This window comes from Canis aureus, chromosome 7, assembly GCF_053574225.1.
Source record: "Canis aureus isolate CA01 chromosome 7, VMU_Caureus_v.1.0, whole genome shotgun sequence".
Taxonomy (NCBI): domain Eukaryota; kingdom Metazoa; phylum Chordata; class Mammalia; order Carnivora; family Canidae; genus Canis; species Canis aureus.
In genome coordinates this window covers 70,215,001-70,241,898 of record NC_135617.1, presented here as the reverse complement: position 1 = coordinate 70,241,898, position 26,898 = coordinate 70,215,001, and the positions used below count along the sequence as shown (strand labels likewise).

At 49.7% G+C, this 26,898-nt stretch overlaps 4 protein-coding genes across 9 annotated transcripts in view; 1 reads left to right on the top strand and 3 right to left on the bottom strand.

Moving 5' to 3' along the window:
• Positions 1-1,933: 1,933 nt before the first annotated feature.
• Positions 1,934-11,736, bottom strand: TAP2 (transporter 2, ATP binding cassette subfamily B member). Of its 4 annotated transcripts, none has more exons than XM_077904521.1 (12): positions 11,583-11,736; positions 10,591-11,091; positions 10,386-10,500; positions 8,706-8,836; positions 8,221-8,426; positions 6,433-6,630; positions 6,150-6,278; positions 4,410-4,598; positions 4,094-4,267; positions 3,744-3,903; positions 3,253-3,389; positions 1,934-2,645 (listed from the first exon to the last, which is right to left on the bottom strand). In XM_077904521.1, the coding sequence occupies exons 2-12, from the start codon at positions 11,081-11,083 to the stop codon at positions 2,466-2,468; spliced, it is 2,112 nt and encodes a 703-aa protein (XP_077760647.1). In that variant the 5' UTR covers positions 11,084-11,091; positions 11,583-11,736; the 3' UTR covers positions 1,934-2,465. The 4 variants fall into 4 exon arrangements, with proteins under 4 accessions (XP_077760647.1, XP_077760646.1, XP_077760650.1 ...); XM_077904520.1 differs by having other exon boundaries at positions 11,501-11,655; XM_077904524.1 differs by having other exon boundaries at positions 11,497-11,608.
• A 1,931-nt stretch (positions 11,737-13,667) lies between these two features.
• Positions 13,668-17,067, bottom strand: PSMB8 (proteasome 20S subunit beta 8). Its single transcript, XM_077904525.1, has 6 exons — positions 16,874-17,067; positions 15,953-16,100; positions 15,682-15,793; positions 15,119-15,248; positions 14,539-14,743; positions 13,668-13,992 (listed from the first exon to the last, which is right to left on the bottom strand). Exons 1-6 carry the CDS (start codon positions 17,018-17,020, stop codon positions 13,904-13,906), a joined length of 831 nt encoding a protein of 276 aa, XP_077760651.1. The 5' UTR covers positions 17,021-17,067; the 3' UTR covers positions 13,668-13,903.
• Positions 17,068-18,257: 1,190 nt separating this feature from the next.
• Positions 18,258-26,826, bottom strand: TAP1 (transporter 1, ATP binding cassette subfamily B member). 2 transcript variants are annotated; one of them, XM_077904519.1, is made up of 11 exons: positions 26,676-26,826; positions 25,212-25,326; positions 24,931-25,061; positions 23,906-24,111; positions 23,282-23,479; positions 22,001-22,129; positions 21,657-21,845; positions 20,879-21,052; positions 20,260-20,422; positions 19,869-20,005; positions 18,258-18,886 (listed from the first exon to the last, which is right to left on the bottom strand). In XM_077904519.1, the coding sequence occupies exons 2-11, from the start codon at positions 25,319-25,321 to the stop codon at positions 18,674-18,676; spliced, it is 1,650 nt and encodes a 549-aa protein (XP_077760645.1). In that variant the 5' UTR covers positions 25,322-25,326; positions 26,676-26,826; the 3' UTR covers positions 18,258-18,673. The 2 variants fall into 2 exon arrangements, with proteins under 2 accessions (XP_077760645.1, XP_077760644.1); XM_077904518.1 differs by lacking the exon at positions 26,676-26,826 and adding an exon at positions 25,752-26,537.
• Positions 25,887-26,898, top strand: part of PSMB9 (proteasome 20S subunit beta 9) — a 6,680-nt gene continuing 5,668 nt past the window's right edge. Inside the window, exon 1 of one of the 2 annotated variants that reach the window (XM_077904533.1) lies at positions 25,887-26,017. The gene's annotated coding sequence lies outside the window, so the exon portion shown is untranslated. Of the gene's footprint in view, positions 26,018-26,556 lie in introns of those variants that run through there. The other variant, XM_077904532.1, reaches the window with a different exon arrangement.

Here is a 26,898-nt window from a genome sequence, read left to right as displayed (position 1 = left end):
GGAGAAGTTAAGTGGTGGACAGATGAAATGGTGTTAGATGGTAGGCAGGGTGATTACTATTATCTGTGGTTACAGGACCAGAGCACACTTGTTGGTATTTGCCTAAGTTCCACACTTTGACCTCCAGGGAACATTTTTCAGAATGTATCCCTGATATAGGACATACTTAGGAATTTCCCTGAGGTAACCAACTTTCCAGACCTTAAGGTCCTGAGATTTGCCACATCTTTCTGAACTGCCCCACTGGATGTCTGGGTTTTCTTCCCAGCTCGATCACTGAGTAGCCATGTGATTTCAGTCCAGTTTCTCTTTTTGTAAAGTAAGATTTGACTGCTATGTTACTTTTAAGATGCCTTCTGGGCTTAAAGTATTAGGAGTCTATGGGTGTCATTATACTGAGGATATCAAAGAATTTTAACAGACCATCTTCCATGAGGGCAACAGTTTCCATTAGGTTGGGAGATACAGGAATTATTATTCCCATCATATACATAGAGGAAGGACGTTTGGTTGAGGGGGGAAGGAATTAGGCCAGATTTCTCTCTCTCCAAATGGGTGAGGGGATGGGATAAGTAGGTGATAGACATGAAGGAGGGCACATGATGGGATGAGCACTGAGTGCTATATAAGATTAATGAATCACTGACCTCTACCTCTGAACCTAATAATATATTATATGTTAATTAATTGAATTTAAAGTAAAAAAAAAAATGAAGGAAAAGAAAAAAGTGGGTATTTCACGGTAGGTGATATTCAAGACACAAAAAGCAGACTGAAGCAAAGGTTGATCTGCATAAGAAGCTCCCTACTCTGACCCCACCCTATTCCCAAGGGTTGCCAAGCAGGAAAAAAAAAAAAAAGCAAAACAGCAGAAGTTCTGGCTAGTTCGTTTGAGAACTGGAAAGTACCTGCTGTCTCTGGGAATGTGAAACTTTCTCTTTCCTAGAATAGGAACCTTCAAAGGTAAGTCCCTCCCAAAAGGCAGTAATGAACACAGCCTTGAATCTTCAGTGGTTGGCATGTGAAGGGAGGACTGAAAAGCTTTACTAATTTGTGTGGTCTACTATGAATCGAGCCCTGTGCCAGGTAGTTGATATAAAGCTTAATAAGATATATGGCCTTCCTCCCAGGAGCTCATGGTCTAGTGAAAGAACAGAGGGGTGGGAAGACAAAGAGTTTAATCCTTGAAAGAGGTAAACCCCGGAGTGATAGAAGAGCCTGGAGAGGACACTTTCTCCAGACTGAGATCAGGAAAGGCTTCCTTGAAGACCTGACCCCCTGAGTTCAGTCTTGAAGGACTTGGGGTAAATCGGAAAGGGTGGTTCAAGAAATGGCAAGCGCACACCATAGACAAAGGCACAAAGACATGAGGAGGGCAGGGAATTTACCACAGCTGGAGCTTAATGCAACAGAAAGGGTGCTGCAAGTGAGCTGCACAACCTCGTATGCTCTGAGGAAGATGTGAGCAGAAAGGAATGAAGAACACTTGAAGGATGTTACAGAAGTGACGTTGCCCTATGTGTCTGCTAGAAAGAAAAATGACTTCACAAAGAATGGCCAGAAGAGGTGAACCAATGGAGGGGAAGGCTCTTTGGAGATGAGATTGTCTAAGACTAAATGAAAGTTATAATAACAACAGAACTAGAGAGAAAGCAGTGATTTCAGAGCTATTTGCCTGATCTGATTATGGATTCGAGACTATGAACACATGATACAACATAATTTATTGGTTAAGATTGTGGACTCAGGGGTCAGGCCTAGATTCAACTCCAACTCCACCACTGTGTAACCTTGGGAAGTTATTTAATCTCTTTGAGACTCAGTTTCCTTGTCTGTAAGATGAGATAACCAATCTCACAGGGTTGAGGAAAAGGACTAAAATGTCTGAAAAGCATTCAGCATAGTTCCTATTCACATGAAAACTCTATAGACAGATGTTATTAATGTTTTATTAACACTATTAATTAGGAACCTGCTCTACCCCTCCATACCTTAGCCTCCTCCAAAATATCAGACATCAGTGTGAATGGGGAAAGACACAGAAAGGCAACCTCACAAATATTTATGTCACAATGGCTAATATCTATCTCAAAGAACACATAAGACACAAGATAGCTGGCAAAATAGTAGCTATAGCGACCTCTGGGAAATGAAACAAGGGTTAGTTTTACTTTTCTTGATGAATACGTGCTATTTACATAATAAGGAAAATATTTTTAAATAGATGTATCATGCCACAATACACTATGCAGCACCAGGGAAATGAGGCTCTTGGACACAGAAAGCACCACCACCTCTCCCCACCTCGACTGCCAGCCGTGGTAGGAGCACACGTGGTCCAAACTTCCATCATGCCCCAAGCTCCAGGAGCAACTATCCAGGGGCACAAGCCCAGAGAAACTCGGAGCACAAGCTCCTCTGGATCATGCAGATGGCCAGGAGAAGGGCCCTAGAGCCCTGGGGCCTCAGTCCTCCAGTAGCTGCTGCACCAGGCGGGAATAGAGGTCTTGCCCCTCCAAGATCTGTGCATGCTCTAGCAGCTCTCCCTCCCTGAGCACCAGGATCTGGTCAGCACTCTGCACAGTCTCCAGCCTGTGAGTGATCACCAGCACCGTTCGGTCCCCATGAGATTTCCAATCCTGCAGCTGAAGAGGGAGGATCATAATACCTCAGAGAGATAGGAACAGGGGCACCTGGGTGGCTCAGTTGGGTAAGCATCTGCCTTTGGCTCAGGTCATGATCCCGGAGTCCTGGGATCAAGCCCCAGCTCCCTGCTCAGCAGGGAATCTGCTTCTCCCTCTCCCTCTGTGCTCACCCTGCTTATGTTCTCCCTCTCACTCTTGCTCTCTCAAGTAAATAAATAAAATCTTAAAAAAAAAGAAAGAAAAGAAAGGTAAGAACAGGATGGGCACCATATCCCAATTGGGCACCATCTCTTGTAGCATCAGGTAAAGGAGGTGTGAAAGATGAAAGTCAGGAAGAGTAGATGATAGAGTCTACCCTGCACTTCTCTATCAGCTGTCCAACTGCAGGAGGCAGGTAGTAAAAGAAGCTGTGGAAGAAGGGTGTTTCCACACCCCATGTCCTCCATTCCACTCCCTGCCCCCCGGGGAAGCACAGATACCCCTCCACCAGTGATTACCCTCCACCAGTGAGCCGTTCATCTTCTCTCTGCCCAGTTCTGTGTAGGCTGATCCTTCAGGGGTGCTCCTCAGGCGCCCACTGCCCCCACCCTCCCACACCAGTACTCACGGCGGGCTCACACTGGACATCCAGGGCACTGGTGGCTTCATCCAGGATGAGGACACGTGGGTCCCGCACGAGGGCCCGGGCAATGGCCAGGCATTGTTTCTGTCCCACAGCCAACTGGTTCCCTTTCTCCCCTACATCTGAGAAAACCGAGAAATACCTTTCCTCAGACACAAGTGGCCTCGACAGCATCCTCCCCAGGAGCAGGGACAAGTGCACACCAGCAGTTCCACTAGCACCCATCAGGAGTGCTCACAAGAGAGCAGGGGCAGGGAGGACAGGGCCTGCTAGGCTGCCCTCAGAGAGGGAACACTACTACCAATGGCTGTGAGGCTGTCAGGAACAAACCAGATGGGCAACTTGAGAACTTCTGGTGCTGGAGAAGGTGGGGAAGTCGGAGCCAAACATCGGGCAAGGAAACAGCAGATAGAGTCACAGGGACACAACCCGCGCCCCCACGAAGCAGCTCCAGGTCCTCCACTGACTGAAGTTACCTGTATATAGTCCATGTTCCATCTCCTGTATGAAGCTGGATGCGTTGGCAGCCTGGGCAGCTGCCAGCACCTTCTCGTCACTGCAGCTCTGCAGCCCGTAGGCAATGTTGTCTCTCACAGAACCTGAGAACAGCACAGGCTCCTGCCCGACTGAAGCCACCTGTGCAGAGGAGATGGGAGCATGGGACTGCGCATCAACCCCCGTGGCAGGGATCCCCTTCTCCTCTTGGCCTACCTCTCTCAGAGTGGACTCCTTGGGTTTCTTCCCACTGACCCCCCCTTCCCATGCTCTCTGCACACGCTTCTTCCCTCCTTTCTTCTATCCCTCCTCCTCCTCTATGACCACCCACCTGTCGGTGCAGGTAGCCATGCTCATACTGCCAGAGGGGCTTCCCATCCAGCAGCAGCTGCCCCTTGGTGGGCTGGTACAGATTCTGCAGCAGGGCAGCCACGGTGCTCTTCCCAGACCCATTGGGCCCCACCAGCACCGTCATCTGGCCAGGACGAAGGGTGAAGGTCAGCCCCTGGAAAGGCCAGGAAAGGGTTAGAGGCTTACCTCAGTTCCCTACCCTTCTCTCTCTGTCAAAGGTAAGATCAACTTCTCAGAGGCCTTGCTGCCTGAGAGCCACGGGTCCACATTCCCTCCTTGTAGCCCCTTTCAGGCACCTTGAGGACAGACTGGTCAGGGCAGTTGGGATATGCAAAGGAGACATCCTGAAATTCCACCAGGCCCTGCAGAGTGGGAGGGGCCAGCGTCCCCGGAGGATGCAGGTTTGGCTTTCGTTCCAAGTACTGAAACACCTTCTCAGCAGCCCCTATGTTGCTGAGCATATCCCCACACATGTACACCAGGGTCTGGAAAAGAGAATTGAAGGAGTCAGCTAATCAAATGTTGCTTCACCAGAAACCAACTCCCCAGCTTTCACACACTCCCAGGCCACACTCTGCCCAAGCCAGGCTTCTCCTTCCCTCATCCAAAAAGGATTGCCTACTTTAAATGTGCAATTGGTTTTTTTTTTTTGTTTTTTATGATAGTCACAGAGAGAGAGAGAGAGAGGCAGAGACATAGGCAGAGGGAGAAGCAGGCTCCATGCACCGGGAGCCCGACGTGGGATTCGATCCCGGGTCTCCAGGATCGCGCCCTGGGCCAAAGGCAGGCGCCAAACCCCTGCACCACCCAGGGATCCCTTAAATGTGCAATTTGGATGGAATATAAAGGCAACTCAATACCCCAGTATGCCAATTTGCAACACAAAGGATAGAGAGGTCCATACTCCTGTTCAGCGCTCCTTCTATCCCCAGACCTTCCAATTACTGTTCTGTATTACTTGTGCACAGTAAGTTCTGTTTTGCCTAACTAGACAGGGAGCTCCTTAAAACCAGGCACTGTGGGCAGCCCCGGTGGTTTAGCGGTTTAGCGCTGCCTTCTGCTCCAGGGGTGATCCTGGACACCAGGGATCGAGTCCCACATCGGGCTCTCTGCATGGAGCCTGCTTCTCCCTCTGCCTGTGTCTCTACCTCTCTCTCTCTGTTTCTGTGTCTCTAATAAATAAATAAAATCTTAAAAAAAACAAAAACAAAAACAGGCACTGTGCCCACCTCATCTTTGCAGCCAACAGAGTACCTAGCACAGTTCTCCATACATAAAAGACATCTCACAAATATCTAGGAAAATTATAAAATAAAGACCAAGATGAAGTAACTATTTTTGAAATCTGGTAAATATAGGGAAAAAACTAAATGCTATTCCACCTTTCCTACTCAGACTGTACCACTGGTTTACCAAAGAGTGGATGAAGAGAAGTCTCCTTTCCTGGATAGATATATTCCAGCGAATAAATGGAGGAATGGTAAAGTGTCACTGTCTTGCAACCCCTAATAATGGATCTAGGCAATGAACATTGATGGCTGATGCTACCACAGACATACATGAGAGAGATAAAGTGTAATATATGCAGTGCATAAATGTATACATATGTTACATGTATCAGACAAGTGGAAATATAAACACTATATTTGATAAATTTTAGGAATTACTGTTTTGAACTTTTTTGGTGTGATAAGGGCTTCATGGCTATATTTTTTAAATGTTTATGTTTTAGAGACATGTATGTACCAAGGCTTTTATAGATAAAACTGTATCTTGAATTTGCTTCAAAATAATATGGGTAGGGGTACAGTTGAAATAGATTGGCCATGAGTTGATAATTTTAAAGCAGGTGATGGGTACATGCAGGCTCATTATAGGTTTTCTGGTCTTTTTGCATATGTTTGAAGTTCTCCATAACACAATCAGTTGGGATTTTGTTTCATCTGTATTATATTTTTAAGGGGAGCAAATAAAGCTCAAGGCTCACCAGAGAGAAAAATGGGGGAAAAAAGAGTATGCCCAGGCTCCTGACTCACCTGCACATAATGGCCCAAGTCCTCCTGGTAGAGCAGAAAGGAGAGCAGCCCACCTTGGGTGAGGTCCCCAGCCTGGATCTGCTGCCGTCCACAATTCAGCATCAACACGTGCATGCCCAAGTGCAGCATCTGGAGGGCAAAAAGAAAGGCACTGAAAGAGTCTGCATTCTTTGCCTTCTCCACTCCTACCACACTGAGCAGCAGGGTCCCCAGGACGCCCTGAAGTTTCCCATCACTCCCCCTGCCCCACACTGGGTCCTCCTGCCAGCCACCAGCCTCTCACCCTCTGAAAGAGTAAGTAGAGGGCATGTTCCAGGTCTCGTTGCCACCGCAGCTGCCGGCATCGCTCCACCGCCTTCTTATACAGACAGACCTCGTGCTCTTCGGCCCCAAAACTGCGCACAGTCTGCAGCCCTCCAACTGCCTCCTGCACCACCTGTCCTGCTTTTGCCACAGCATTCTGGATCTCCCGAAGCACTGCCTGCAAAAGCAGGCCAGGGGATGCAAGGGGCTGATGTAGCAGAAGACAGGAGACCACCATGTCTCATCCCTGCCCTGGGGATGCTCCACTCATTGACCTAAAAATATCAAACTGTCCTCTTTCCTCCTTCCTCACATTTCTTTCCAGAAAGACTAATGAGAAGAGAGGGAGGAAAGAAAATATGATGAGTTCTCAGTGCTGGATAGGGCAGGGGATACAGGCTTTTTCTGCTCCTTCATTTAAGGTAATTCACACCACCCTCACTGTCTGAACGAAGAAAGAAGGGATAATTTTCCTAAGGAGCCACAGCTAGCTAACTGGGACAGGGACAAGGTGGGAATGACACTCAAAATGGATCAAAAACCTAAACCAGAGCTAAGACTCTTAGAGGAAAACATCAGGGCAAAGCTTCATGACACTAGATTTGGTGATGATTTCTTGGATATGAACCCAAAGCACAAGCAACAAAGAGGGAAAAAAAAACAGATAAATTGGTCTTCGTTAAGATTAAAGAAGATTTGTGTATCAAAGGACTCTATCAACAGAAAAGGAAACCCACAGAATAGGAGACAAAATTTCCAAATCAGGTATCTAATAAGGAGCTAATATCCAGAATACTGAAAGAAGTCCTACAACTCAACAAATAAAACACAACCCAATTTTTAAAAAATGAGCAAAGAACTTAAACAGACATTTCTCCAAAAAAGATACAAAAGTGGCCAACAAGCACAGGAAAAGATGTTGAACGTTAGGGAAATGCAAATCAAAACCATGGTGGAAATAAAAATCACCTCAAAAATATAAGAATCGCTATTATTCTTTAAAAAGCAGTGCATAAATGTATACAACAGAATTTCACTCAGCCATAAAAAAGAAGGAAATCCTGCCACTTACAACTACACGGATAGACTCTGAGGGCATTACACTAAGTGAAATAAGCCAGACAGAAAGACAAATACTGTATGATCTCATTTATATGTGCCATCTGAAGAAAAAAAAATCATAGAAAAAGAGATCAGATTTGTAGTTACCAGAGACCATAGGCAGGGGTAGGGGATTGATTGGAGGAAGGTGGTCAAAAAGTACAAACCTCCAGTCTTAAGTAATTACAGGGGAATGTAAGAAAGAAGAAACAAACAGAAGATAACAAGTATTGGAGAAGGATGTGAAGAAACTGAAACCCTTGTGTATTGCCAGTGGGAATGGAAAATGGTGCAGGCACTGTGAAAACTAGTACACTGGCGGCTCTTCAAAATATTAAAAATAGAATTACAGTCAGATCCAGCAATTCTACTTCTGGGTATCTATCCAAAAGAACTGAAAGCAGAGACTCAAGCAGATATTTGTACACCACGTTCACGGTAGAATTATTCACAAGAGCCAAAAGGTGGCAGCAACCCAAGCGTCCAGCAACAGAAGAATGGATAAACAAAATGTGGTCTATACCTCCATGGAATATTAGCCTTAAAAACGAAGAAAATTCTGATACATGCTACAACATGGATGAACCTGGAGGACATTATACCAAAGTAATAAGCCAATCGCAAAAAGACAAATACTATACAGGGATCCCCGAACATCCCCACATACCTGATGGCGGACATTGTACACCTTTTCAGCAGTTATTGCCAGAGGCACCTTGAGCAGAGAGAGGAGGGCAAGTCGAGGTGACAGGCTCAGCATGAAGCCATACAACCCCACCACTTTGACCAGACTTCTCAAGAGCACATTGGCATTAAGAGGAAGCCAGCAGCTCATCAATTTGGTATCTGAGCTCAGTCTTGAATTCAGCTCCCCTGTAGAGGACAGTGCCAGTGAGGAAACCAGGTATAATGCAGAACCCCAGGGACTCCCCGTCACAACCTTCCCCATTGACAGAGCCTCCACTTCCAAACACCCCCCTCACTTGCAGAGACCAGTGGAGGCCACCTCACTCCCCTGTCCCAAAAGAGAGCACAGAAGCTCCTTGCCCTGGCACCATGGGTACAGGTGGGAAGAGAGGCTGTTTATGGGTGGAGGTAACTAAAGGACAAGAACTGTCCAGGGGAATCCTAGACCTGGACTCCAGGCCCCACCTGTCTTAGTCTCCTGGAAGAAACCAAGGTCCTGGCGCAGAAGGGAGGAGAAAAGCTGCTCCCGGACCCGCACATTGGTTCTGGACATGATGAAAGTGAAGCAGCTCCCTCGGCAGCCAGCACACAGTGAGCTGTGGAGGAAGAAGGAGATGGGGGAAGAAGGGGACACAGGTGCAGAGAAGGAGAGAATAAGCGAGAGAAGCAGAGGAGAAAGCACAGAATGAAAAGAAATATAAGGTTGGAGAAAGTGTACCATGAGAGGCAGAAGAGAAGCAGAGAGAGAGGGAGACAAGGGGAGGGGCAGGAATAAACAGAGGGAGGAGAAACAGGCCAGGGAGAGCTGGATGTGGGAACAAAATCATGACATGTACAAATTCACGAGTTTTTATGGAGCTCACTCCATGCTAGACATAGGGAAGACTATAATAGAAATTAAGAGATGTTATCAAGAGAAACAACCTATGGCTGGCTTCCATCTGGTCTCTTCAGATTGTCCCTCCAGTCTTTCCCCTCTGTCTTGGTGTCTTTCCTTCCCACCCCAAAGTCCTTCTTCCTACTTTATTGTAGGAATTGCAGCAATGAATTCCCTTGGCCACCCCTTCTCTGGAGCCCCAGAGACATGCTATTCCCTCATCTCTACTGTCCCTGGAGCTGAGGATTTCTCTTAGACCAACCATTTTTACAGCAAAACTTAAAGGAAAAATGTGAAAGCAGAGAAGCAAGTATTTCACAAATATGGTTTCTATGTTTAGAAGGCTGTTGGCACAGTCAGACATAAAATGAGGAGGGTTTGAACTCCGGCAATCACAGAGAGAATGGCCAGAAAAGAGCCGCAAGAGAAATACCTTGAAAGCAGAAACCATTGGGGCTAGTGTCTAAACATCAGAATGGCATCAACATGGGTGTTATACTATATGTTGGCAAACTGAATTTAAATAAAAGAAAGAAAATGAAAGAAAAAAAAAAAAAGAAAGAAAGGCATCAACAATACTGATGCTTGGAGCCTAGGAAACTGATTGTTTCCTTCGTGGGAATAAAAGACGGGGCCACTTTCAAGAAGACCAGAAGGAAGTATTAATACATTTGAAGCTCTGGGTATGTGCGGTGTAAGTTAAGAGTGGGTTTTATCCATTGAGAATGTCAAGGAGGCAACTGGATTACAGGATTGGAGCTGGGTGTAGAAATATGGATCTGCAGAGAAAATCAAAGAACTGAGTCATGAGGAAAGGCTGTATTTAAGGGTCCAGAGAAGGAGAATAAGTTTTGCAGGGGCAGTAGATTGGATTGGCAAGTAGAAAGGGAGTCCATAAAAACTAAATGAAGAAAGGGATCAATAATAATAAGAGGCTATTCTAAGGCCAAATGCTACAAAGAAGCAAAGAGAACTGAGGACTGAATTAAAAAAAAAAAAAAAGGCAGTGAATTGATCAATGGGAAGTACACTTTTGAGTAACTGCTTTCAGCAAACAGCAAATATGGATTGGAAGCATGATTTGGTAAATACAGGGATTGAAAGAATGAATGGATGAGTGTGTGAAATAGAATGGTGAATAAACAATTCACACATATTTTAAGTATTTTATGCTTGGTGTACAAAAAGGATCTGAAAACAGAGCTAGGAAACGGACAGCCCTGTAAAGATGAGGCGCTAGCAAATGGGTCCAGCTGAGCATCACCTACCTTCCAATGGAGAAGAGGCACATGAAAAAGATGGCGGTGGCAAAGGCGTCAGGGTTGAAATCACCTCTCAGGATATCAATGACACGACCAGAATAGTAAGGGATGACCGTCTCACCTGAGAGAGGTATGGAGGAGAACAGATGACCGTGCTGGCACCAAGGGCCCTTGCCCACCTCCGGTCCCCAGTGCCCTCTTCCTGACTCACCCAACACAGCGACAACAAGGAAGAAGAAGGCTGCGACGAGGTAAGGCAGGTCTGGCCAGGAGAGCCTCAGCAGCCTCCACATCAAGTCTGTGTTCTTCTCCTGGCCCTGCTCCCCCTCCCGGGCTTCCGGGGAGCTCAGCAGAGCCCACATTGCCCAGCTCAGCCACGCAGCCCCGTACCCCACCAGCCGCCCGCTCCAGGGGGCTGCAGCCACTCCGACTAGGGGGGCGCTCAGGAGCCCTGGGACCAGGGCCCTCAGGGAGAGGAACAGCGGAGTCTCCAGGCAGAGCGGGGGCAGCAGCGCTCCCACCTGCCCCAGCAGTCCTCCCACTTTTAGCAGCCACCAGAGCCCCCCAAGCCGCAGGGTCCCCTCCAGCCACAGGCCTGGAAGCCCCCGGGGAAGGCGAGCGCCCAGGGTCCCCTGAAGCAGCCAGAGCAGAGCCCAGTCAGCCAGCAGCAGGAAGGCCCAGGGTCTCAGGTCAGGGAACCGCATGGTGTTATCTAGGGGAAGAAGATGAGCAATTACAGAGCTGGGGTCCCCATCTTTGCCCTTATGCTCACCACCCCGACTAGGCCCAGCCTGTCCCTCGGCTCCTCATTTTACCCAGTCGTACCCCAAAAGGTCCGCCTGCGTCCCCGGGGCCCATCAGTACGTCCCGCTTATGACAGAAGGCACCCGGCCTACGGAGGGAGCCTCGTCCCGCATCAAATTCCCGTGACCCCCTCCCCGCACGCCCCTGCCCCGCCCGCCGCCGCCGCCGCCGCCGCCGCCGCCGCCGCCGCGTTCCGAGGAGCCGCCTGCGCTCCCCGCCCGGCGGCTGGCGCTGCCCGGGGGCCCGGAGAGGGGGCCGTGGGGGCGCCCAGCGGATGCGTGGGTCCGCGCTCGCGGCTTCCGGCCGCACCGACCCACCCGCGGCTTCGGGACGGCAGCTCCGGAGCGCTCTCCGCTACGTGCCGAGCACCGGGCTCTGCAACGCGCTCGCCGGGCTCACCTTCGTCCCCGCCGGCGACACTCGGCAAACTGGGGCGCCCCGCACCCAACACTTTCACTTTCGCTTCCCCAGCCGGGGCCCCGGTTCCCAGCAGGGCGACCAGCGGGGGACGCGCGACACCTGCCGGTCGCCGAAGCCCAGTGCGGAGCCCGCGCTCGCTCGCCACGCCGGGCCGGGCCGGGCCGGGCCGGGCCGCGAGCCTCCGGCGCTTAGCAACAGTTACTCCGGAACAGAAAGCTCCTGCAAGGGTTTTAAATTGTTATTAAGTGAAATAAAGCTATTTCAGGGATTGCAATGTTTTGTGATTGGAGGACAACTGGGTTGTCTTGCCTCAAGCTCTGATTCTCAAGCTCTTACTGCCTCAGGCTCTGATCCTGTGTTGAGAACTGCCTCTTCCTCCATCCAGGCGCCAGTGTTAGGGTCTGGGATCAAAACAGAGCCAGATTCTGAGCGAGAAACACTCAGATCTCTCCTAGATATAGGGTTCCAGACACGTTCACCAGGGCCTAAGTGGGTTTCCACTTGCACAGATTTTGAGCTGAAAGGCCCTGATTCTTTTTATCTTCATCTGCTCTCCTCAATACGGCACCTTGAGCAGAGCACGTGTTCAGAATGCCTCTAGGTCGTTTCAAATTATGTTCTCGGAGCACCTCTGTCATATGAGGAGAATGGACTTTGTTTCCTGGTCTATTGTACATTAAGCCCTAAACAGGATTCTATAGTTCCTGCCTGACCCACAGCCCATCTATGGAACATGCTGGTTTGTTTATCCCAGAAATAGCTCTTCAGATTGAAACTACCTCCCCAAAATAAAATCTTTAAAAAGGTGGAGTGTGGTACCTGGGTGGCTCAGTGGTTGAGTATCTGCCTTTGGCTCAGGTTCTGATCTCAGGGTCCCAAAATCAAGTCCCACATCAGGCTCTCTGCAGGGAGCCTGCTTCTCCCTCTGCCTATATCTCTGCCTCTCTGTGTGTGTCTCTTATGAATAAATAAATAAAACCTGAAGGGAAGAAGAAAGAAAAGAAAGAAAGAAAGAAAAGAAAAGAAAGAAAGAAAGAAAGAAAGAAAGAAAGAAAGAAAGAAAGAAAGAAGAAAGAAAGAAAGAAAAGAAAAGAAAAGAAAAGAAAAGAAAAGAAAAGAAAAGAAAAGAAAAGAAAAGAAAAGAAAAGAAAAGAAAGAAAAAAGAAATTTGCCTCTCCAACTCAAAATATCCCCAAAGGAAGGATCACTTGAATTCCAAACCACCCTTTTGAAATGTTACTAGTATGTTTACCAGTGAGTTCCTTCTAGTTTAAAGGCAGGGGTGGAGGGGTATTTGAAGTAGAGGATTATTAAAATTTCTCCAACCTTGCCATTCTGGGATTTTAAGAATCTCTTCAAAATGGGGGGTGGGGTGGGGGTAGGAAGCAAGCTCTGTATTCAGCTGCTAACTACTTTCAAGTTTTTTCTTTGCCTCACTCTCCCTAAGAGGTGACATTGTCTGTGCTCCTTGCAGCTCCAGCATGATTCAGAAAACCTCATTATGTCTGTCTCATTTTCCTAACCTGCTTACTTTTCCCTCATATCTCCCTCCTCGGGGAGGCAGTCCTCTTCCTCTTCAATCATGGTCTTGTCATCTTGCAATTGAGCATGACACATCATGAAATTGAACCCCTAATGTCCAACTTTGCATTCAATATCCAGTGTCCCCAAACTATTATTTGAAGTAAATGTATCATGCTTACAATCACCATAGACATGTGAAATAGAAGCTTTTTCAGTGGACTCCACAAACTCAAAGACAGTTGGTCTAGCACTCTACTCCCAGACACCCAAACCATTAATAATGGACCACACAGGAGTCTTCAGGTTGTGTCCCTATAAGGAGAACCCTGACCTAAATTAAATGGCACGTATGTGTCCACAGATCTTGACTGACCTTCCTGAGGGCATGGAGAAATGAGCTCGGAAGGAAAACCCAAGAGAAATATTTGGTGAGGCCCCATTTCGTAGGTTGGGGTTCAAGTCTCTTCTCAGGGAAAGCCTTTCTATCTCCCATCCCCTTCCCACAATCCCAGCCCCAACCCCACTCACCCAAGACACAAATGAATTTATAACCATTTTCCTTTATTCTACTTAGTGGGGCACCCAGAGGGTGGGGTAGGGGGGAGCTACCTGAAACAAGAGAACACACAAGAAGGTAAACTCTATCCTACCCCCACTGGCCCCTGGTTCTTTCCCTCAGGGCTCAGATTAGGCTTCCCTTTGCTCTGGGGTATAAGCCAACCCAAGCCCCTGAGTTGACCAGGTTTTGCCAGAAAAGGCATGCCCAGCCACCCCTGTTACTGATTGGCCTCTTGGTATTGGTGCAGTAGTTCATTGACATCTGTACTTTCCACTTTCACCCAACCATCTTCCTTCATGTGGTACACTGTAGGCAAATGAGAATGAACATGGAGTCACCTTTCACTTCAAGTTCCTGTCAATGATGTTATGTGGAAGATGACAACATCATAGGCCCAAACATACCCTCAACACATACTTTATTACTGACACTTCAATGCCCCTCTTTGGATGCCAAAAACCTCCTCCTCATGCCTGAGTGGTTCAGTCCGTTAAGCATCTGACTCTTGGTTTTGGCTCAGGTCATGATATCAGGGTTGTGAGTTCGAGCCCCTCATCAGGCTCTGCCCTCAGCGTGGGTTCAACTTGAAGATTCTCACCCTCTGCCCTCCCCGCCCACCACTCTCACACATGTGCTCTCTCTCTCTCTCTCTCTAAAATAAATAAATAAATCTTTAAAAAGATTTTCTTTCTTTCTTTCTTCTTTCTTTCTTTCTTTCTTTCTTTCTTTCTTTCTTTCTTTCTTTCCTTTTTAAAGATTTATTTATTTATCTCTACCACTCTGCCTCCTCTAACTCTCCCAATCTCAAATCCCCCTTCCCCACCCAGGAGGGTGGTAGCATTGGTTTCTTACTGTTGATAATACCGCCAGAATAGCTGTCTCGGTGGGTGGCATAAGTAATAGCCCTGCGGCCCAGTTCATAGGCCTCTTCAGGGCTGAGACTGGGCTGATAGCCACTATCCATGACCCCATAGGCATAAGTGCTCCCACTGCCAGTGGAGAACATATTTCCTGAGAGCCGAGTCCCATTTTGATCCACATAGTAGAGTCCAGGACCCTATAGGAAGCAAGAAGTTTCCAAGTTGGAGTAGAAAGGGAGTTTTTAGTAACTTACAGGTTCAAGTGTGAGCCATAAAAAGTGGATAAAAGAATAAGAACTACCCAGGAACATTTGAACTAGGAGAGCACTTTAGTAACAACCATAGAACTTTAGGGGGAAAAAGTTGGAATCAGCTATTTCAAAAAAAGGAACAAGCTTACAAAACAATGGTCCATATCTGGACCCAGAAATAGTCCATGGATATGCTGGAACAATTCTATGACCCAGTGTTCTATGTGCCACCCATCCTTTAAGCGAGGGGATGGAAGTGTATCATGGGGAATCTGGTCCCTCATCAGTTGAGGGGGAATATGAAGAATGGAGAGCACGTACCTTCTTATCCCAGCCACAGATCATACTGCCCATGGAGAGGTCCATGCCCCGGTACTGGTACACCATGTTGGAGAGCAGTTTGGAGGCTGCTGACACTGAGATACGCTCCCCGTTCCGCAGGTAGTACAGCCTGGGTACAACAGGGTGGTGGGGGCAGCAGATTCAGAGGTGGCAGGAGAAGGCTAGCTGTCTGAGCAGCCCACTTGATGTGCAGGAAATAATTAAAGAGACAAGCATTTAAGAAGAATGGTTTTGGGATCAGGGAGAGATCTGGAATTTAAAGAATCTAAACCACATAAAGAAATCCTAGTAAATGACACTGTCCCACCAGGGTTGATGATGTCAGTGCTAAATAACTGATAAATTATCTGGCTTATTGGCAAGAGTAAGCTGAGATCTGGGACAAGGTTTTTAATCACCAAAAGGCTCTTTTGTGAAATGCTACATTAGTACCAAAATGCTACATTAGCACAGGGGCGAAAGGATGAGCAGCAGTGATCTGGAGGTTCCAGGATCCAGGACTGACCACTGGGCTTAGGAGAGCAATAAGAGGCCTGGCCTACCTGCACTCTTTGGCCAGCAGACGCTCCCAGTACTGACAGTCTGCAGCACAGCCAGACATGGTGCCAAGCAGGGAAGGGTTAATCTCAATCACCTTGTTAACCCTTGAGGAGCCTGCAAGAAGATGGAGTTTTGAGAGAGGTAGATTGACCCCCACAGCTCTCCCTGTGTGTCCAAAATCAGTATCTTCTTCTGCTTTGGTGTAGATGTTGGGTTCCTGCTGAGAGGCGCCCCAGCTCCCCATATTCTACCGGGGGGAACACACACACTCACTAATATAATTCCCAGCAGTAGCCCGAGAATCCACCGCCACAATCACTCCATGCTGGAACTTGAAGGCCAGTGTGGTGGTGCCATGGACCATCTCCTTCCGAATGTTCTTTTCTCCATTCTCACCAAGGGACTGGAAGAATTCAGTGGGCTAATGAGAGAGAAAAAGCAGAGAAATGGGCACTGCAAACTTCTGAAACACAGGGCTCTAAGAAAGGATAAGGATTTACTAGGATTTGGGAGTGAGAAGATAGGCAGAAATTCTCCAACCATTAACAACCGGAAGAGTTAATAACCCATCTCTACAAGGATGTGACTTGGGAAAAGGAAAAGAAGCAGCAGGTGACGCCAGCCTTTTCCATCTTCCAACTCAATGGATAAGAAAGGAAATAAATGTTAACCATAACTAAACATTTTAAGGCCGACTTTAATGCTTTTTTTTTTCCATTCATAGGTCATTTAACCCTCACAACACGTCTTATTAATAATATCCCCCCATTTTACGGAAGCGACGCCCCAGACCTAAATGAAGTGATTGAGCCAAGACACACAACGTTGAGTGGCTGAGAGAGGCCAACAGTCAAAGTTCCCCGGTCCGAGGCACTCCACAGCCCCTAGAGCAAAGGAAAGCCCCAGGAGAAAGGCTTGGCGATTCTGGTCTCCCTCTGGTCTCCCTCCACCACACCTCCAACTCTTTGTCCTAATCTTTTCTAACCCTCAAGCGGTCAGCCCCAATTCCCACGTGGCCTCCTCCCTGGCACCGGGTTCTGGAAGGTTCTCCTTCACTAAAGGATGCCCCCTCCCCTGGGTTCCCGGCGTCTGGGTGGTCTCAAGGGCGACCCTCCACTCCTCTGCGCCCTCCTCCCCGCCTGCTAACACACACACACACCCCTTCCCCGCCCCGGTTTGCTTCGGAGCCCCGACCTGCATTCCCCGGGGGACGGCGAGCTCCGGAGCTCGGAGGGAGAAACTGTAGTGTCCGGGGTCCGAGCGCAGCTGGCTTCCCAAGGCGGGGACAGCGCAAGCCTTCCGCAGCCCTCGGGGGGCTCCGCACACCTCCAGCAGCGCCATTGTCGCCGAAGGCCCAGAAATCGTCGGAGAAGGAAGCGAAAGCGAAAGCCCCGCAGCCCTAAGGGGAGGGAACCAGAATTTCTTCCACATCCCCCTGCCCTTTCCAAGAAGAGGCCAGTGGGCGGCTGGAGACCAGGGGTATCATACTGGGAACAGGCTTCTCTCTCCGCCCTTACGGAGGTTGGGGAGCAAAGCGTGATAGACTGTCAGAAGAAGAGGAGACGGGGAGCGAGCGGCTCGAGAGCCGCCTTGGCGCGGAGATCCCGGTGGGCGCACCAGCACGCCACCGGGTGACCCCTGGAGCGGCTACGACGTGGGGTGGGGCTGTTACCGCCCCAGCGCTTAGTTAGCCTGGACCAGAAAGCTGCGAGTCAGCAAGAAGCTGGGGGCACTTTCACCTCCGGGGCTTGGGGCGTTCGTAGGAACATCATTTTATAAAAGTCGGGGAAAGAGGAGTAGGTGGGGGCAGTGAGTCTTGAGGGCAGGTTCTGGGGCAACCGGCAGCAGAATATACTCGCAATGTGGGGAAGGCGGCACCAGGGCGAGGACGCAGTCTCTGAATCTTTGGACTTGGTCCTTCAGGGCCTCTCCTCGTCCAACGGGCTCCCTAACCTATGGCCACCCGCAAGAACCGCCCTCTGTGCGCGCACCTCCTCGCAGGACTCTCGCTCCTCTGAGCGCCACCGAGGAACTCCTCTAAACGCCGCCCCTCCTTGCAACCCGGCTGGGCCTAACCTACCCGGCAACTGTTGACGTCACACACCGAGGCCCTCCCAGAATGGACGAGACTCACTAGACAACCCCGCCCATTATGCTGAAAGGACCCGGCAGGTGTCACTTCTGAGAGGGGCGAGCACTCCGGGGAAAGGACCAGGGCGGGGGAGGTGGTAAAGTCAGTTTCTCGGTCGGCGCGCTTGCACTTCCTCTAGCTACGCTCACTCCATCTTCTACTTCAGAAAGGCCAGGGCTTTCTGCAGCTGCAGCTGCTAGTGCCTGGAGGGTGCCATATCCCACTCTGGTTCATCCTAAGGGCAGACGTTGGGGCATGGGAAAGTGGTGGGGGCAACCGTAGGAAACAGAAAACTTAAGGGAGGAGATGGCCCACTTAGGACTGTGAACAGCATTGGGGCTGCTGAAGGAGGGCGACACCAGAAAAATGCATTGCAGAAGCTGATGAGCCATTTGGTATGGTATGTTGATGAGCCATTTGGTATCCTGAACACATGAGAAACCACAGTACGAAACACCAGTATCAGTTTTATTATAAATATCAAGAATCCAGAGTGTGTTATGGGTCAGCATATGACTTTAGCCATATTGGAAAGTAGCCGATCTTCCCTTCTCTGTACCTATTAAAGTTCTTATTTTCGGGTTTCTATCAACACCAAAATCCTGGCTCTACACTCAGTTACACTAAGGTGTTCTAGATCCTGTTTTCTTCCAAGAAATCTGCATCATCAAGAGTTGTTTGGAGAGGGCGCAACACTCATGGCAGAATTTTAGGTATCAGTTATGGAGCTGTGCTCTAGGATGTCACTCCTCCTAGAAGCAGCTGCCTCCTGTGCAGCTCTGGTAAGCCCTTTGTTCCCAAATTCTCCATTAGAGAGGTGAAAAGAAGGGAGGGAGATAGCCTATGCAGGTCTAAGCAGTCTTTCATTCCGGAACACCTGACCCGCCAGGAGCCTGCATCATGGTCCAGAAGCATCCCCTCCTCTCCATGAGTTGCCGGTAGGTTCCTGCTTCACAGATGGTGCCTCCTTCCAGAAAGAGGATTTGGTCAGCCTGCTCCAACAAGCTGAGACAATGGGTGATAAGAAGCACAGACCGAAAGCGCCGCTCAGGACTTTTGTACAGGAGCTGCTTCACCTGAGAAAAGACACAGACTCTGTCAAGAGCCCAGGGAGACACCTGTGTTCCAGAGCCCAGACAGCTCTCACCAGCATCACTGCCACCTGTGCCAACAGCCCCAAAGAATCGAAGATTCTTGTTCTGAATGCTTCTCTGTCTGACTTTTGACTTATTAAAGACTATTTACATGAGGTGGCAACAGTAGAATAAAAGTTAAGAGTCCTAAGATGAAACCCATAAGAAAAGAGGGAAGGGTATCAAATAGTCTCTCCTCTCTATGTATAAACTGGGAATTTTATATTGTGTTGTATTTTTTTTATATTCTGTTTTAAAAGAAACATAACTCAGTGGCAAAAAGAATGAGCATTCAGGTCAGGCAGGCTTGACTCTGGGTCCATGCTCTGCTACTCAATAACTCAATGACATTGAGTAGGTCATTCAACCTCTTTGTCCCCTTTTTATCCTCTATAGTATGAGGATAACAATGCCCCAGCTCACAGGCATTCACGATGAATAAATGAATGAGATAGTAGAAAGAAAGGGCTTAGCAGCATGTCTGGCACACAATAAAAGAGTAAGAGCTCAACTGACATTAATGTTATTAGGATGGTCAGGATGCCTGGGTGGCTCAGTGGTTGAGTGTCTGCCTTCGGCTTGGGGCATGGTCCCAGGGTCCTGGGATCGAGTTCCACATCAGGCTTCCTGCAGGGAGCCTGCCTCTCTTTCTCCCCGTGTCTCTGGCTCTCTCTGTGTCTCTTATGAATAAATAAATAAAATTTAAAAAATATATATATATATATAATTAAGATGGTCTTCTTATGTTTGGCTTCAGAGATTTAGAATCTTTAGACAGTCTCTTTGAATTGGATCTTGGGGAGCAGCTATTGGGAACTGAGGATTGCAAGGATTGATTTAGATAATTATGCTAGTACAACCATAAGTGAAGGAAGGAAGATTGGGGAGGTAGGGATATAGTAGTCACTAACAAAATGTCTCTCACCCGCAACTGGCTGTTTGCATCAAGGGCACTGGTAGCATCATCTAGGATGAGTACACGTGGTTTCCGGATCAATGCTCGAGCCAAGGCCACTGCCTGTCGCTGACCCCCTGAGAGCTGGCTCCCAGCCTCGCCCACCTCTGCAGAGACAAGAGCCAAGGTGAGGGCTGGATAACCCACACACCTCCACATATACACTCACACATATACACACCAAGGACTGATGGATACAGCTGGATAGGGAAGGTTCTGGGAAGGTGAACAAGTTCTGAGAATGAGGAAGCCCATAGGAACAAGATCCTATAGCTTCAAAGTGATGTCAGGGGGTTGGAAGAACTACAGAATAAAAGTTCCAGCGAAGATGTCTGGGAGGGGATATGAGCTGAAAAAGCACCTGTGTCATAGCCCTGCGGGAGTTCAGAGATGAAACTATGGGCTCCAGACACCATGGCAGCAGCTATGACTTCCTCCATAGTTGGCTTCTGGACCAGGCCATAGGCAATATTTTCTCTAAAACTCCTTCCAAATAGCTGTGGCTCTTGTCTCACTGCAGCCACCTAGGACAAAATACATGAAGAGTCATAGGGGCAGCCCAGGTGGCTCAGCAGTTTAGCGTTGCCTTCAGCCCAGGGCCTGATCCTGGAGATCCCGGATTGAGTCCCATGTCAGGCTCCCTGCATGGAGCCTGCTTCTCCCTCTGCCTGTGTCTCTGCCTCTCTCTCTCTCTCTCTCTCTCTCTCAATCTCTCTCTGTCTCTCATGGATAAATAAATAAAATCTTAAAAAAAAAAAGAGTCATAGAACAAGGAACATAGGAGTATGGTTATCTAGAGATTGACAACTCAAAATCTTTATTGAAAGCATATCACAAAATTACTCTCTCTCTCCTGACACCCCATCTCCACCCACGGTCTGTCATTCCCGGGTCCTCCTTTCAGAGTGCTCGGTGAGAGTGTTCAGTGAGAGTTCTCATTTGATGTCCCCTGCCCTCCCCTCTGCCATCTTCTTGCTCACCTGTGTGTGCAGGTAGCGGTGCTCATATTGGGGAAGGGGCTCTCCATCCAGCAGCAGCTGCCCCTTAGTGGGCTGGTACAGATTCTGCAGCAGGGCAGCCACAGTGCTCTTCCCAGACCCATTGCGCCCCACCAGCGCTATCACCTCACCAGGACGAAGGGTGAATGTCAGCGCCTGGAGGCCAGAGAATCAAAAAATAAGAGACACAGTAAAGCCTTTAACCTTGAGGCTTCATTGTCTTATTACATGGCATGAGGTCTTACCCCTAGGAAGAAAGGGGGGGAAATTGGAAAAACATAGCAATTCCTACTCTCCCACAGGCATAGATTTCTGTTCCTCAGGGATGAGGGCTCCCCAAGGAGTAGAGATGGATGGTGAGGCAAAGGCCAGAGCAAAGACCAAGCACCACTATGTCACACCCTTGATATCAGATGTCATGAGAAAACAGAAAGAAAAAAAAAATCCCATTCTAAATTACAAATGGAAAGAAAAGGAAGAGATAGAAGATGAGAGGCAGATTTTGCTTTAGCAGTTTCTTGGGATGTAAGACTCTTCTCCCGGAGAGCCTCTTCTCCCGTCCCCCCTTAGAAATCCAAGCCATTCTAGAGTTTGGGGCAGTTGTATGGAGTAGACGGGGCTCATCTTTGCCTTTGAGGGGTTAGGAAGTTAGGAAGGATCTATCTGGACCTTGTGTTAGGCAGGCTGAAGACAGGACCAAAGTTTAGGATGGTAGAGGTGAGAGTGAGGCTGGTGGAAAACAAGGATTGGTAAGTTGTACCTGCAGCACTGGGACATCCGGATGGTTTGGGTAGGCAAAGGAGACATCTTGAAACTGGACAAGGCCCTCCAAATTTAAAGAAGTCAAGACACCACTGGCAGGACAGCGAGGGATCCGGCCCAGGTATTCAAATATTTCCTTTGAGGAGCCCACAGCCTTCTGTACACTGGGGTAGGTGGAGAATAGTGCCTGGAGGAGAGGTACAACTACTGAGAAGAGGAAAACAAATCTGCTTGCCAGATTTATGTGATATGACAAGGATAAAGAATGGAAGGAAGGTGACACAGACGGTGACGAGACCCAGGAACGAAAAACCCTGGGTAGTGACAATGGAAGGCTCTCACCTCCACAGCTGAGGTGAACTGGATCTGGTAGAGAATAAACGTGACAAGGCTCCCGCTGCTTATAGTCCCATTTGTCACCAGCTGCCCACCTATGTATAGAATTCCCACCTTCAGCAGCATCCCTGAGATCTGTGGAAAGACCACGGGGGTGGGGGGAGGGGAGGGATTGTGGTTGAAAAATCTAGAAGGGGGTGCAAAGAAGCAGACTCATTAGCATTATGGAGATATCAAGTTCTTTTCCCCCAGGTAACAGCAGGAGGCACCACAGGGGTAAAGGAAGCATGCACCAGTGGAGGCTCCATGGAGTCTTGCTCAACTATGACTGTCCTCCCCATCACTGCTGTCGTCTTGTGTGAGGAACATGTGGCTCCTCACAAAAGGCTTTTATTAATGTAATGTCATCTACTATTCATAGCAAGAATCCTACAAACAAGGTTATACTATTCCCACTTTTAAAAATGAGAAAACATGGGCACCTGGGGGGTGCAGTCGGTTGAACATCCGACTCTTGGTTTCGGCTCAGGTCATGATCCCAGGGTCCTGATATGGAGCTCTGCATTGGGCTCCCCACTGAGCAGGGAGTCTGTTTGCCCTCTCCCTCTCCCTCTGCCCCACCCCCTGCTTCTGCTCGCTCTCTCTCTCAAATAAATATATAAATCTTTTTTAAAAAATAAAAATAAAATTAGGAAACAATCTCAAAAAAAAAACAAAAACAAAAAACAAAAAAAATAAAAAAAAATAATAAATTAAAAAAACACACACACACACACAAAAAAAGGGAACAATCTCAAGAGAAAATAAGTTACTAGCCCATGGTCACAGAGCTAGTAAGTGGCAGCATTGAGCCAGGATTCCTGAATGCTGCTCTCAGACTCTTTCAATGATGTAACAGATGTCCCTCACCCTTGGCTTCTGCTATTCCCATGGCTCTCACTAGCACATCCACATAGTCCCAGCATGATGCTGGCACAGGTACAGGAATTTATGATTCCCCGAGTTCTGCCTGAGAGGCAAAGGGAAGCCCTGTGACTGGAAGATAGGGCATCTCCCCAAAAGATGGCGCAGGGTGGATTCAGTGTACCATGGTGACATGAAGCCATCCAGCGGGTCTAAAAAAGAGGGAGGCAGTTAAGAACACTAGGTAGGGTAATTGAGCTCCAGCCTGCTAGGATGAGAACACCAAACCACTGCCGGGGTGTGTGGAGCAGGATTAATGGAAAAGGGAATGGAGTCGAGGCATCTCAGGGACAAGGGAACAGGCATTCTTCTCCAGGTGCTCACACTGGTGATCCAGAGGTTGACTGCATAGGCCAGAGCCTCCTTCTGATGGAGGGTATTCATTTTCTGCAGCTTTTGGCTAAACTTCTGGGCCTCACACTCCTCATTGGCAAAGCTCCGGACTGTGGGCATTGCTGACAGCACCTCAATGGCCACCTGGCTAGACTCTGCCAGAGATGTCTGCACCTGTGTGGCCAACACCTGCGGAGACATGGACAAGAACTGTCACCCAGGGTTGGCAAGCCATCAGGGACACTACTAGCACCTGAGTTGCTTAGTTGGAGATTAAAGGTGAGAAGAGGCAGGTAGATGAAGGAACGAGAAAGGGGCACAGTTATACCTCCTGGATACTGAAGAGTTACAGTGGAGAGGAAATTTTTACTGAGAAGGGTCACAGGGAATCATAATCTTGAGAGTGGTGATCATGTTCATAAAGATGGATTGTGGGCAGAAGTTAGAAGACACAGAGAGTATGGAGCCCAACACTGAGCAATCTGGGGACATGGACTACGGGGAAAGGGAGTCCCATGGAGATGGGGAATCACTTGAGGGTGCCAGGAAAGAAACCTCAGAGGAGTTAAATCCACCCAATCTGGGAAATGAAGGACTGCAACTCCCTCGACATACCTGGTGCCATCTTCCTAGCTTCTCAGGCAGAAGGAAAAGCAGAGGCAGGGTGACCACGGTGACCATGGTGAGGGACAGTGACTCCCAGAGCATGAGCCCCAAGAGACACAGCCCCCGTACCAGGTACCACAGCAATAGGCTCAGCTTCTCACTCAGAGACTCACTCAGGGTGGATGTGTCCTCTGTCACCCGAGAAGTGATGGCTCCTACCAGGGGTTGGGGAGAAGAGAGAGGATGAATGAGAGGTTCAGAGTGGTGGGAGGGACTAGCAATGACCCAGGGAGACGGGAGGGGGGGTGGAGGGGGGTGGAGGAGGAGTGGAGAGGGGGTAGAGGGGGTGGGAGGAACATGGTGTTCTGAGGAGGCTGAGGAGGACAAGGTAAGGGGAATAGGGGAGTTTAGGGATCTCCATGCAGGGAGAATGAGTATTGGAGAGGAAAAACCTGGCCAAAGACTTTCGTTTTAACTATAAAGAAATTGATTCCTATGTGAATTTCCATTTCTCTGACACATCTCTGTTCCTTAAAGATGTATACCCCATGCCGCACACGAGGGCGAGCTGGTCACATAACAAAGCTGGACAAAAAACAGAGAGTGCTGCTAGAAAGCAGTCCAGAAAACTCTACTGAGCTCTGGGCTGGGAATCAAAAGATGGGTTCTGTCAAGCTCATCTCTATCCATATGTGACCATACCAATTTCAGCATTTAGGGTCTGGGCCTCAGGTTCCTTCTCTGCAAAATAGGCAATTGGACTCTGTGATCTCAAAATTTTCCAGGTCTTAAATTCTATAGTTTCTATCTAAATATACGCACAGGGATATATTTATGGAAAAATCTTAGATGGAAAAATTAGGTTTTTCTGAAGGTAAAGAACATAATACTCTTGAGGTATACCAAGAATAAGAAATGACAATGTGGCAATGTGTGTGTGTGTGTGAGAGAGAGAAAGATCATGGTTATAAGTAAAAGATGGTATATGGGGAATATAAAGAGTGTACAGATGTGTAATGAGTTTCATGAAACACCTGTTTGGTTCTGTTGGAAAAACTCTGTTTCCTGGCGCAGGACAGCCTGAAATACCTCTCCCTGCACCTGGCTGTGCACACGACCCATGATGCTGTTATAGACTCCATCACCCAAGAACTCCAGCACTGCACTAGAGAGAGATGGGGAGAAGAAGGATCAGGGTGTATTCAGGGGACAGAGAGAAGGTCCCAGAGAAGTGCACTCTGGACAGCAGCACCAACTTCCAGCTCCCTCTTTTTCAGGGTCCCCCATCCTCAGCTTCCAGCTGCAGCCCCCAGACCTGGTGGTGGTGAGAATGGACATGAGCGTTATGTTTCGTGTGAAAGCAGAGGCCGTCTCATCTTGTAAAATCCAGTCAGTGAGGTGGCCAGTGAAGAATGGAATGGCCATTTCCCCTGGAGGGGAAGAGGAGGGAGGGGTCAGTCACAAATATCAGGTCTAAGCAGATCAGTTCCAACCAGACTGTCTCCTCCCCCATCCGACTCTTTCACCTGTCACCAGTATCCTGGAGCCGGCAGAAAGAGCACACTGAGGACCCAGCCCTGCACCCTGGAACCCACAACCCTGAACCCCAGCCCCACCAGACCTTCAGGGGGTTATTTAGGAAGACCAGCGGTCATAGGGCATGCTGCCCAGAAAAAAGGACTTGCCCAGGGTGGCTAGTCCTAGAAGACACTGGAGTGGTCTTCTCACGACCAGAGCCCGGCCGCCTTCCCCTGATCCACATTTCCCAGAACCCACACCAACCGATCTCACTGCCCCTTAGTAGGATTCCTGCCCAGGCTCCTGTGGCCGCCCCTCTGCCCCTGCACCCTCTTACCAAGACTGGAGAGAACCAACAGGGCCAGCAGGAGCGGGAGGCGGCGCATCTCTGAGCCCAGGCAGCCTAGAAGCCGGCGGACCGCGTCCCCTGAACCCCCCCGCCTTCCCGGCGCCCAGAGTCCGCTGAGCTTATGCCACAGGGCGGCTGCGGACAACGCTGCCAAGTAACTGAGGGCGAACACATCCAGGCGACTCCCCCAGTGCAGGAGCCTGGGGCTGTCGGAATCCCGGGGGGCTCTCCACGAGCGCAGCTCTCGGAACAAGGCAAGGCCGGGCAGGGCCAAGCCCAGCGCCGCCGCCGCGGGCTGCAGAGCCGCCAGCCATCCCCCGAGTCCCGCGCTTTCGCTTCCGGAGCCCACCGCCGCCCCGAGCACGCCGCGGGCGCCCAGCCACAGCACAGCCGCGCGGCTCAGGCCCACCACCCAGGCCCGGAGCAGGGGCGGCGCCGTGGGGACCAGCACGGAGCACACGGCGGGGAGCGCCTCCCGGAGCAGCGCCCAGTCGGCGAGAAGCAGCAGCGCCACCCCCAGCCACGCCAGGCGAGCTCGGGGCGCGCAGGGGCGCCCGCCGGGACTGGGGGGCCCTGAGCCGGCCATGGGGTCGCGCCCCGGCCTGGGAGTCTCCGTCGTCCCCGCCGGGCCGGAGGCTCGCGGTGCTGCCCGAGGCTGTGCGGGGAGAGGGCGCTGAGGCCCACGGCCGGGAGCGGGGGGCAGGGCGGGCGGCGGCGGGGTCTCGGAAAGTCCCGGCACCCGCGGGCTCTGGCCGCGCCGCCTGAAGCCTGAGGTTTCGCGGAAAGGGAAACCGAAAGCGGCCGCCGGCTCGGGAGGTCCGCCGGGCTGCAGGGGGAGGCCCGCCCAGACTATTTTGGGAGAAGGCGTGGAAAATAGATCTGAGGTTCTGGGGAGCAGCCTTGCGGCCCCACCTTCTCCATCATGCACACCCGTCCTTCCTTTCTTTGCTTCCTCTGGCGAATTCCACTTGTCGGGCTTCTCCCCGCCCCGCCAGCCTCCGGACCGTGTTACCCCAGCCCCTTCCGTCACCCGTCTCCGGGCAGATCTGCCCCGGGCAGGTTAGCGCCGGGCGCGAAGCCTCACGCAGGACCCAGGCGCCCCTAGCGGGCGGGGCGAAGGCGCGGGGCTGGAGCG

Coding starts and splice junctions, on each gene's coding strand:
- PSMB8 (XM_077904525.1), bottom strand. CDS start 17,020: ATGGCGCTGCTGGAGGTGTGCGGAGCCCCCCGAGGGCTGCGGAAGGCT. Junction 16,101..16,873: donor CCGTCCCCCGGGGAATGCAG/GTCGGGGCTCCG, acceptor CTCTCTCATTAG/CCCACTGAATTCTTCCAGTC. Junction 15,249..15,681: donor CTGCTGGCCAAAGAGTGCAG/GTAGGCCAGGCC, acceptor TGTTGTACCCAG/GCTGTACTACCTGCGGAACG.
- TAP1 (XM_077904518.1), bottom strand. CDS start 26,349: ATGGCCGGCTCAGGGCCCCCCAGTCCCGGCGGGCGCCCCTGCGCGCCC. Junction 25,327..25,751: donor GTTGGTTCTCTCCAGTCTTG/GTAAGAGGGTGC, acceptor CTTCCCCTCCAG/GGGAAATGGCCATTCCATTC. Junction 21,053..21,656: donor CGGATGTCCCAGTGCTGCAG/GTACAACTTACC, acceptor TCTGGCCTCCAG/GCGCTGACATTCACCCTTCG.
- TAP2 (XM_077904521.1), bottom strand. CDS start 11,083: ATGCGGTTCCCTGACCTGAGACCCTGGGCCTTCCTGCTGCTGGCTGAC. Junction 6,631..8,220: donor TGTACAATGTCCGCCATCAG/GTATGTGGGGAT, acceptor CTGCTTTTGCAG/GCAGTGCTTCGGGAGATCCA. Junction 2,646..3,252: donor ATGTCCAGTGTGAGCCCGCC/GTGAGTACTGGT, acceptor CTCCCTCTTCAG/CTGCAGGATTGGAAATCTCA.